The sequence below is a fragment of the Ascaphus truei genome, chromosome 5 (genome assembly GCF_040206685.1).
Source record: "Ascaphus truei isolate aAscTru1 chromosome 5, aAscTru1.hap1, whole genome shotgun sequence".
NCBI lineage: Eukaryota > Metazoa > Chordata > Amphibia > Anura > Ascaphidae > Ascaphus > Ascaphus truei.
In genome coordinates, this window is record NC_134487.1 from 37,779,224 (window position 1) to 37,791,319 (window position 12,096).

Here is a 12,096-nt window from a genome sequence, read left to right on the forward strand (position 1 = left end):
CAACTAGCCAACTAGAGTATGTGGGATAGCACCTTTAAAGATTCGGATCTGAGCTGCGAGTTTCCAGAAGTGAGTGGTCCTCACATTGGAGAATTTTGTGCAGTACCTCTCCCTCTAGTCACCGTATGCTCTCTCTGGGCTTCCAGTTCTGTCTGTGTCTGCCCATCTCTATATCTAGATAGGCAGGCAGTGTATTGGTGCATCACCATGAGTAGCTCATTAATAGTAGAATAATTCCATTTTCCATAATAGATCCAAATTCAAGGACATAGAGTATAATTCATAACATCCAAGGGTGAGAAACTAGAGGCCTGGTGGTCCCCACGCAGGTACCCCGAAATAGGTCTCCTAATAGTGGTATACTCAACCCTGGGGAAATAACTCAAGTCAGTCCAGCACTGGATGGTAAGAGTATAATGGGCTATAGCCCTTTACCTTCCTTGGTGGTGTCCTCGGCTGATGGATCAATTCCAGAGTGCGGTCCTCTGAAGGTAAACACAAACAGCAAGGATGAAGAGGAGCACAGCAGCATTTCCCAGCAGCTTCCAGCTAGTAGATCGCCAAAAAATAAGGGTAACTCCAAACAGGGATGAGTATTAAAACAATGGCAGGAACGCACCTTGAGAAAGTCCTTTACGGACGAAACGCGTAGGTGCGTTCCTGCCATTGTTTGTTCTCTGTAACTGACCATTAAATTCCCTTTTTAATACTCATCCCTGTTTGGAGTTACCCTTATTTTTTGGCGATCTACTAGCTGGAAGCTGCTGGGAAACGCTGCTGTGCTCCTCTTCATCCTTGCTGTTCATCTCTATATCAAACCTGTAGGCGGTCAGTCTGTACTAGCACAGCGTCTGCCTCTGCTTTGGGTTGTTACCCTCAGCAGGTATAGTGAAGAGGTAATCTATCTGTAGGGCGTTGTTGGTCACTGGTTTCTTTGAGAGATGGATTTCATTTTTCCAGATCACCACATATTGTTCCTTAATTTCACTGGTGATTAAGTTAATTTGGTATTTTGACAGGTTATCGACCTGTGTGTGGTTTTGTTCAAGGGCAAGTTGTCTGATGGCACAGCAAGACTATAGGTTGCTGTTGTTAATGCAGACCCAGTATTGCAGTGCACTCTTCTGTACAGTCTCTGGCCTCGACATAGGCTCAGCGGCTGTTTACCACTTTTGGAGTGGTATAGAGCTATGACAGTAGATATAGGAACATGTAAGTATTCCCATCTGTGGATATGTAGCTGTCTTGTCTGCCTGTTCTGTCATTGAGGTCTCCACTCTCACACTCTACCCAGGACCTGGAAGTGGGCTGTTTCTGTTTGCAGATTCTGAAAGCTGTCAGTCTTGTAATAAGGTGAGGCATAGGGGTGGATGTATGCTGCACAGAGGTATATGTCAGATTGATGGGTGAACATGGAGCCTTTTATTTGTAACCACACGAGAGTGTTTCCTCTTTCAACTGAATTTATTTGGCGTTCAAGTTCCTTTTTGTACCATACAGTATTATGATGCCTCCTAAATGACATCCTCGTTTCACAGCTCTGGGTTGTTGGGCTGGCACTAGAACAGGGCTGCACAACTTCTCAAGTGAGAAGGGCCGAACTGCTCCAAGGAATACAGATTCGGGCCGCACGGGTAAAATCATCATCATCATCTCTCCCCCAGCACCTCTCATCATCATCCTCATATCTCCAGCACCCCTCAATCTCTCCCAGCACCCCTCACCATCCTCATATCTGCCCCAGCAACCCTCATCCTGATATATATCTCCCCAGCACCCCTCATCAACATCCTCATATCTCCCCCAGCACCCCTCATCCTCATATTCCTCCCAGCACCCCTCATCATCTTCATATCTCCCCCAGCACTCCTCATCATCTTCATATATCTCCCCCTGCACCCCTCATCATCAACATTTGTGACTCCCCATCTCTCACACCCCCATCTCTCCCCCTCACCCATACACAATACTCACCCTCCACATCACACACAATACTCACCCTCCACATCACATACAATACTCACCCTCCACATCACACACAATACTCACCCTCCACATCCACAATACCCCCCTGCAGACCACACACATTCCACCCCCCCTGTACTCACATCCCCCCTGCACCTCACATCACCCCCCTGCACCTCACGTCACCCCTCCTGCACATCACCCTCCCTGCAGATCACCCTTCCTGCACACCACCTCTCCTGCACATCACCCCCCTCCACATCACCCCCCCTCCACATCACCCCCCTGCACATCACCCCCCCTGCACATCACCCCCCTGCACATCACTCCCCCTGCACCTCACATATCCCCTTGACCTCACATTACCCCCTGCACCTCCCCTCACCCCCCCTGCACATCACCCCCCTGCACATCACCACTCCTGCACATACTCCCCCCCTGCACATCCTCCCCCCTGCACATCACCCCCTTGCACATCACCCCCCTGCACATCACCCCCCGGCACATCACCTCCCCTGCACATCACCCCCCCTGCACATCACCCCCCCCTTGCACATCACCCCCCCCTGCACCTCACATATCCCCCTGACCTCACATCACCCCCTGCACCTCCTCACCTCACATTACCCCCTGCACCTCCCCTCACCCCCCTGCACCTCACCCTCCTGCACCTCACATCACCCCCCTGCACCTCACCCCCCCTGCACATCACCCCCCTGCACATCACCCCCCCTGCACCTCACATATCCCCCTGACCTCACATCACCCCCTGCACCTCCTCACCTCACATTACCCCCTGCACCTCCCCTCACCCCCCTGCACCTCATCCCCCCTGCACAACACCCCCCCCCTGCACATCACCCCCCATGCACCTCACATATCCCCCTGACCTCACATTACCCCCTGCACCTCCCCTCACCCCCCATGCACATCACCCCCCTGCACATAACCCCTCCTGCACATCACCCCCCTGCACATCCTCCCCCCCTGCACATCACCCCCCCTGCACATCACCCCTCCTGCACATCATCCCCCCTGCACATCACCCCCCCTGCACATCACCCCCCATGCACCTCACATATCCCCCTGACCTCACATTAACCCCTGCACCTCCCCTCATCCCCCCTGCACATCACCCCCCTGCACATCACCCCTCCTGCACATCACCCCCCTGCACATCACCCCCCCTGCACATCACCCCCCTGCACATCACCCCCCCCTGCACATCAACCCCCCTGCACCTCACATATCCCCCTGACCTCACATCACCCCTGCATCTCCTCACCTCACATTACCCCCTGCACCTCCCCTCACCCCCTCACCCCCCTGCACCACAGATCACGACGGAGAGCAGGCAGGAATGCGCGCGCTCGCAAGCAGCGGGCACCGGAAGTGCCGCACTGCTAGAGCGTGCAATCTTGAGAGCGGGCTGGGCTGGGCTGGCTGGCTCGGCTCGGGGGGGGGGGGGAGAGAGGGAGAGCGGACGCGGCGGAGAGGGAGAGCGGACTCGGCGGAGAGGGCGAGCGTACTCGGGGGAGGGAGAGCGTACTCGGGGGAGGGAGGAGGCGGAAAGCTGCCGCGGGCCGCACACTGAGTGCCGGCGGGCCGCTTGTTGAGCAGGCCTGCAGTAGAAGCAACCATTATGAGAGATGTTGCCTCTGTTTGGGTCCATGTTTCAGAGAGAATCAAAACATTTACATTTGTTAGACTATTTATGAAGTTTTTATCTTGTGTCGTAGACCCAGAAGCTAAAGTGTTCAGGCCCTGAATATTCCAGCTGCTCATTATATATACATTCCAATGAGCTATGTAGCAAGAGATCATTCTATATGGGTTTAGATGACTAATGTCTTTTGAGACTGATCGGTGCATTGTTGATTAAGTTTTTTATTCTCAGGAACCCATATTTACATGTAGAGTATGTCTATTTGGGTAGAGGGTTTATTGTGACTCAATGGCTATACAGTCAATTGCATTTTTGCACACTGGTGCAGATGTTATTGAGCAGTGCCATAATTGCATTTGTTTAATTGCTGGCATTTGTTCTGGTCCTGGAGGTAGTTGGTGTAAGGCTGTTCTGTGGTGCTGGGTGGGTTTTCCAAAGCTATTGTCTGTGTGGGTGCCAGTGTGCTGTAGGCTCCTCTGTGTCTGTGTGTTGTGAATCCTGATTGTTCTGTGGTTATGCTGGGTGTCCTGTCCTGCATGCGATATCCAGCCATTTTTGAATGGCATACACAGCCATGTTTGTGATATTTGTGTAATATATCTGTGTTTGTATCTGTATTTTCTGTATTACGCATTGTGCTTCGTTGATTTAGTATAATAGGAGATGTGGTGCCAGCACATGCTTCCTTTTTGCTGCTCTGTACTGTATGGTTCTGTTCGTATTTCTGGGTCTGTTCTGGTTTCTTTCCCATTTTCTTATATGTTCTTTAACAATCTCAGTTTCCTGAAGATGTCTTTGTGTGTCCTTTTTCTTGTTCAGTTTTTGTTGAGACTATGCTTTATTTTATTTTTTTACAAATTAGCTCATTAACGCATAAGGTTAATCAAACTTAGGAGCTCATCTCTGTGCATTCAGCAAACATATTTGCATTTACAAAAATGCTAAAATGATTCTGATTGGTCAGGACAGCTGAGCTGCACACTATAGTATAAATAGTCATGCCTGAGCAACACGTGAACGGCGTCACGGCGGAGGAATCGGCTTAGAGTATGAGCTCAGAGTCCGGGCTCTTCCTCTGCGACTCCAGCTGTGCTCACTTGCATGTTGCTCAGGCTCGACCAGTTCTGTATTCTGTGTTTTAAATGGATGACAACATTGCATAAAACATTGCAGTAAACATAGTTCGATTCTTGCATTGGTCGTGGAGGCAGTTAAAATAATCTCACAAAATAGTACATTAAAAATTATTGGAAAGCTAGCTATACATGGGCAACATGCACATTTTCCAAATGGCACATTCATCAATGCTGTATACCTTACAGAACTTAAGAACAGCAAAAATGTACTTTAAATTCACAGTAAATCATTAGTAAAAGGTCGTTTCACATACCAAATATTTGGATTCAATTCCTGCTGCTGGTACGAGTCAAAATCATCTCTTAAAATGACGCTGTCGCTATGAATTTCAGCTGGATCAAAAAACAACGTGCATATAAATTATTACAACAATAAATGTATCACTGTCACGTCATTCACATTACAACTAAACCTTGTTTAATACAATTTTAGGTTTGCTGCAGAATTTTAGAGGTTCCTTTGAGTTAAGATTTGGGGCTTATTCCACCTGTAAAAAGCTTTTAAATGTTATTTAAATTGTGAAGTAAAGGTTATAAATGTCAAAGAAGCGGTTCTATAGCAGAGAGTTTCACTTCAGTGTAACTAATATGAGGTGATAGAGAGAGAGAGAGCTGGGAGAGGGTCTAGTCCAGTGTTTTTCAACCAGGGTTCCTAATGCATCCCCAAAGTGATCCCTGCAATTTGATAGTCATTTGAAAATTGTACCAAATACAGAAGAATTTACAATGCATCTGATCACAGACGCGCTATTAGAAAGGGTTGGGGTTCCTTACAATGCATCTGATCTCAGACACGCTATTAGAGAGGGTTGGGGTTCCTTACAATGCATCTAATCACAGACAAGCTATTAGAGAGGGTTGGGGTTCCTTACAATGTATCTAATCTCAGATGCGCTATTAGAGAAGGTTGGGGTTCCTTACTATGCATCTGATCTCGTACGTGCTATTAGAGATGGTTGGGGGTTCCTTAGAATTTCACATAGGGTTCCTTAACCAAAAAAAAAGGTTGGAAAACCACTGGTCTAGCCATTGCAGGCCTGCCTGGCAACACATGGGTAAGTCTTTTTGCTGTCAGTGCACATACTGCAGTGGTTAACAGGCGCTAGACCTGCCTAGCAATGTGTGTGAATGTACAATACACAGTACTACACTTCTTATATCTTTGAGGGTGGAGGGGATTCACTAAGCTCCAAAAGGGGTATCTGAGCTACATCTCATGTTAACTGCCATTCAAGTCAATGGCAGGAAATGTCACGCTCCAAAAGCTTAGTGAATCCTTGCCTTGTTTTCCTAGAAGTGCCAGGTTTCAGTAAAACATGTGAAGAGCTTCCTGGGCTTGGAAACTGCTGCTTTAAGGAGAACTATCGTTTTCCTCTCTCTTTTCACACCCCTGTCTGCTTTTGATTTGATATAAAGTAGTTTTACAGTGCTGTGTCATTTCAGTGATAGTTCTTAAGCTGTCAGGGGTAGAAGACCAAATGAACAGGGTGATCGAAGTTGGGGGACAAAGTGTTTACGCGGCTGTAATCTTGCACCCCGACGCGTTCACTGGGACAGTATGTCTGGCTACATCTATAGATAACTTCACCACGATCTACAGCAAATTAATTGTGTCTAGTCCCCACACTGGTGCATTCATATCTCTATACTATGGTAAGTGATAAAGTATTTTGCATTTTAAGCACGGTCTGCTGGTCTCGGTTACGATGTCCTGGAGGGGAATGTACTGTATGTATAACGCTGTGCGCTACAGCAGTGAAATGGGAGGAAAAAAATACATCAGGTGAAATAAAGGTGTTAATTGTACAGGAAGCGGGATGGTAAACAATTGCATTACACGATGGAAATGTTTCAATAATTTCAAACGTGCATCTAACTCACCTAAATTTGGATGCAGAGGAGCTTCAGTGGGAGCTGAAAAGAAAGCAGAAGTTTGAGTGATGGCACAAATATTATATTTTTCAGTTTTTTAAATCATTTACAACTGGATTCTAATCCATTGTAATAATGAACTAATGTTTCCCTTTACGTGAAAATACTTAAAAAATAATATTAATAGAAAGTACATCTCTACAGATCATCACTTTATTTTCTTTTGTCTACAAAACTCACATGAACAGTGTTCTTTGCTGTGTTTAAGAACCATACAGCGTAAATAGGGGATGTGGACTGCCAGTGCTGGCATTAAGTGACTGGCAAACTATTACAACTGCTTCCCTGGGTAGTGCGTCCTAGGCCCCTATTAATTATGCTGGGAAGAGGTCTTCACCTCTTGGAGAACAAACGGGAGCTGAACTCTTCTCTAGAAAGAATGGGAAAAAATGCCATCACAGCATATTCATTAATAGGCTTTAACGGGAAAGAATAATGGCAAATGTTTCCAGTCTTCCACCACACACACAAGGAGTAAATGTATCAACACTGCAAAAAAAACAACTGCATTTATTCTGAACCTCTTCAGCCTACATCTGTGGCGCCCCAAAGGCGGATAGTCTTTAGGGGCTGCCACAGTGTGTGAGCCGTTTGCTGATGTTTGGTAATGTTACAGCGGTTCTATTGCAATCTGAAACTCACCAGCCCTCTCATCCCCTGGATGTTTCAATTTACCCTGCCTTGTAGATTGTAAGATCCTTGAAGAAGAGGCCTCTTCAAACACAACACATTGCAGGCCAATCCTACCTCTAACTCAATTTTAACCTTCCCATAACACAGCGGTGCGCAAACTGGGGGACGCTAGATTTTCGGGGGGGGGGAGGGGCGGCAGTTATAGATGTAACCCTCTTTCACCCCCCCCCCTACATGAGATTGGGTGGGGTACACTCCTTCTGGTTACTCTGAGTGCTCTTGGTGCTGTGACCTGCTGTCAAACAGGAGGACTGAGTGCTCCGTGGTGTTGTGGGGGGGAACCAGGACAGGGACAGGAGGTGGTGTGGGACAGGTTACCTTGCTCTTGTTCTCTCTGCATGGTGCAGTGAGTCCAGCCAGTAGGGATCCTCTGGGGTCTCCAGAGGAGAGACCCCCACTGACACTCTCTCCTTCTCACACCAGGAACAGTGATACACACACAGCAGCTTCTTTCTGTGGTTCTTTATTGCAGAGCAGCATACACAGCATACAGTAGTCAGCAACACAGCATAAGGCCTGGGACATAGTGGTTTGCCGAGTGCGGAGGCGCCCTGAGGCTCAGGGAAAGCAGTGCTTTCCCTTGCCTTACACAGCGCGCCATCCGTGGGAGTGTCGGGGGCGGGCCAGTGACGTCACGGAGCTGGTTCGCCCTCATTGGGCGAACCGCTCACGTGACCGGCCCTGCGCTCCGGCAAGCAGGAAAATCTGAAGACTCGGTGAGACACACGCTTCCCCAAGCGTGTGGACGCGTGCGCGAGCCCCTGCTAAAGCCGCTCTCATTGCGGCTGCAGGGGCTCAGTGCCGAGCAGCAGCGCGCCTCAGCACGGGTTAGCGCATAAGCGCTGATCATGCCCGAGGCCTAAGCCTGCTCTTCCTTCTCTGCCATTCTGCTCATGGCAGCATAACTCTCCTCCCTCCTTACCCAGGTGGGGTAAGAGGGAGAGAACGATTCTGTCAGCTCTGCTCAATCTCTCTTCTCCTACTCCCTCATCTTCCTAACTGTCATCTAAATTTAGGAAACATGTCTCAATTTGAATATCCTCAGGGAGTGTCTCTAGCTTTGAATCATTCCAACTCAAAGCTGGATACCGATTGGCTCACACACATAAGGGGGTGTTCCAACCCATATCCACCCTTTGGATTAACATGCTCAAAGGTTGCTTAGGCCCGCCCCTGAATATTGCTACATACTCAGAGCTGAAATGCACAAACAGGCCAACTGAAGGAATTAACCTTTCCACTGCCTGTAATAACAGGACTGACAGAGGAAAGGCCCAGAATTAGCAATAGCTGCCGAAGGCCAGGCTATATACTCCCTCTGGTAAAACTCCAACCGTCCCGGCTTGGACTTACAGCAGGTATAACCTCTACCATACTGTGCAACACCTGTAAACTCACATAAGCTGAAATGCAATAACACCTATGCACTTCAGCTGGACAGAACTGACATAACCACTGCATGGACACAGATACATGGCAATACAGTGACTGACTTAACATTTCTACTAACACGCAGTACAGAATGCATTAATAATAATGAGCAGGGTCAGGCTTCCTGACCATTCTACCAGTATCATCAGGTACCTTTACTGAATAGCACCTACGTTTTCCATACTCAGAAATATATTCCACTCTGTCTATGTGAATATCCCTCCCAACCATCCATAATTTTAATAATTGGGGAGCTCTATCCAAATCCACATAGGAGGGATCTTTAGCATTAAGTGCTAGATGGGCCAGAATGGCTTCCTTCACCCACTCTAAGTGGTGAACCTCAACACTTCGCATCAGCTTTTCAGGGAGGTATGGAAACTCGTATCCCATCTTTCTGAACCTATGAACTATTACACGGGCTGCTCTGCTAAACTTCACTAAGCTGCGGTCAGTAGCAGTACCCGGCAGCACCCAGAATATAGGGCCTTCCCATACAGGGGTTCCTTCTGCCTCCTCCCTGACAGGAGACAATACATTATCAGATCTTACTGAGCCATCCCATCATCATCACAATCCCCCCACTGCACAGACCCTTCTAAATGCATATCAGGCATAACAGACATAACATCATATTGTACAATTGAAGCCACGGGACTTCCGGGTGAAGAGGGCATGGGGGTCAAGGGTCGCACTCTGGGACTAGTGATGGATGGGGAATGCGGGGCAGATGACTCAGGGACTGGGGCCACCGGTGACAAAGGGCCAGCACCAAAGTCTCTAGGGAGCATATTCAGGGAACTCTCTCTGGGAGGAGCAATGGCACAGTCCTGGGTCAAGTTTAATTTGCCCCTCCCTCTGCTCTCACGGCAGCGGGCTTCAGCCAGCGCCTTGGCCTGAAGGGCCTCCCGGGACTTCTACCGTTCCCTGCATGTCAGGAGGAAAGGATCAACCGGAAGGGTATTACTCACCGGAGCGGCCTGTATCTCACTGGAGCTCACCCGGCTGGGCGACTCGGCGGCCATCTTCGCTCCCGGTGTTGGAGTAGCAACAGTGGAATCGATGCAGTCATCAGGGGTGGCGCCGGCCGGCACTTCTCCCGACAGTCGACTCTGGAGCAGCATGTCGTCGTAGTGACGTTCCGCAGCTCGCATGTATGTCAGCGCACGAGCACGGGCCTCGCACATCTCTTGCTGGCGCCGCAGATACAGCTCTGCAGCTTTCTGGGCACGATCCCAGTGGGGATCCGTAGACAGGATACACAGCTCGCCGCTATCTGTAGCAGCAGGGCGGATCCCAGCAGCATCGGGTACGTTGGAGGCATCGGCCGATACCTCTGTGGTGACAGGAACAGCGGCTGTTTCGACGGAGGGTTCCTCCCTGGTGGAGCAGCTTACCGGAGCGGCAGTAGAACGCACCTCACAGTATGGACGTGAGGCGGTACCGCATGTCTCGGCCGGCAAACCACTCAGCGCCGCTGGCACAGGCGCAGATGAGGACGGCTCCGGAGGCAGAGGACAACCAAATATATTGTGGAAGGGATTAACCCAGGCAGTAGGCCCAAGCAAAGAGCCTTCTTTCCGGCCGCCATGCCTGATGACAGGGAGATCCATGCTGGACCTGCAGGAGGGGTACATAGACACCACTTGTAGATCTGGATAGAACAACTCATACACCATGGCAATATAGTGATGGGCAGCGTCATCAGCAGATGCTTGAGCCAGTTGAGACAACTTGCGCACCAAGGTGTAGAGAGTGCGCAGCTCTTCAGTGCTCATGATAAGATCAGGTTCTGCAGGGCCATTGAGCCTAGCCCGCAGATAAGGCACACGGCATGCGGAGCAACTTCCCATGAGGTGAAGAGAGCCGCCAGGATAATCGCATAAGAGGCAGACCCCAAGAAGTTGATTCTCAGGAGAGTCCCTAATGACTAGGACTCCTCCGGTCAGTTCGTTTACTTGTCCACGATTCTCCATAATCATAGATAGCAGGCAGCAGTTCAGAGGCACAACTGCTGTCTCTGTAGTACACGTGTCTAGCTCCTCACTTCCTGCAGGATCCTTCATTCACACTCGGCTCCTCCCCCTGGTAAATCGGACAGTCCAATCCAGAAAAAGCAAAGGGGGAGGGGTTTGAATAGTTCCCGCATTTTCTTGCAAGCTGAAGAGCAGCACAAGCTTGTAAAATGCCGAAATCTTTGCAGAACAGCACATGGCTTCCCTGGTAAGGCGGGAAGCGCCATTTTGAGCACAAACAGAGTCCATACGCCCCCCAGTGAGCTGGAGCCGCCATTTTGAGAGCATAAAAATACATGGCAACCCTGTAGGAGCAGGAAACGCCAGATTGAGGTAGAACATAGTCCAGCACAGTGTGGTCTCCGTTCTGCATTCAGGAGCCACAAATAACACATCTCTGTCCCTGTAATTCTTTGAGTGTCACGCGCCCTGGGGTAGCATCAGGGAACGCCTCGCACAGGGACCGCAATAACTTTTATTGCAGGGTGCACAGGGACCTACAGACATTTCCCATGTAGTCCCTGTCCCCTTACCTCACTCTTCGTCGTGGGGTGCAGAAGGGTCATCACGCGTCCCTGGTGTCGCCTCAGGCCAGCCACCCCAACTGTAGTGCCATTAAGGGACCACCAGCTCCCTGGTAAAGCCTCAGGGACCTGTCTCCCTTTTCTTCATAGATGGGGTGCACAGGGGTCATGAGTGGAATCTCAGAGTTCCCTGTCCCCCTCACTCTCCGCTTTGGGTACAGAAGGGTAACCACGCTTCCCTGGTGGCGCCTCAGGTCAGTCGCCCCTGCTGCAGTGCCCTTAATAGGCAGCCAGCTCCCTGGTGAAGCCTCAGGAACCGGACCCTATTTTCTTCTTGGTTAAGTAGCTGGCTCCAAAGGGGATCCTATTCAATCATAGAGCAGCCTCTGTCCCCTTGAAGTGCCTGTAGAGACATACGCTCCCTGGTGCATAGCAAGGTCTTCTTGAATAGGGTAACCCCCTCCCTGGGGAAGCTTCAAGGAGAGGTTCCCTCATTGTAAAGTCTCGTGCTGCTCTGTGCTGCATACAAAGTCTTAAAATGCCACTGTGTGGACCACTGTCCCTGAAAGCCTGTCCTGTTGATAAAACCTGTCCCGGGATGCAGTCCTCATCTCAGCAGCGCCTCCAAATGTAACCCTCTTTCACCCCCCCCCCTACATGAGATTGGGTGGGGTACACTCCTTCTGGTTACTCTGAGTGGTCTTGGTACTGTGACCTGCTGGCAAACAGGAGGA

At 49.7% G+C, this 12,096-nt stretch overlaps 1 protein-coding gene across 4 annotated transcripts in view; it reads right to left on the minus strand.

Moving 5' to 3' along the window:
* RELN (reelin) overlaps positions 1–12,096 on the minus strand; it is a 483,994-nt gene that overhangs the window by 265,471 nt on the left and 206,427 nt on the right. For all 4 annotated transcript variants that reach the window (XM_075599655.1, XM_075599652.1, XM_075599651.1 and 1 more), the window contains exons 5-6: positions 6,649–6,681; positions 5,022–5,100 (exon numbers count right to left, since the gene is read on the minus strand). In XM_075599655.1, coding sequence (XP_075455770.1) covers positions 5,022–5,100; positions 6,649–6,681 — 112 coding nt within the window. The remainder of the gene's footprint in view (positions 1–5,021; positions 5,101–6,648; positions 6,682–12,096) is intronic.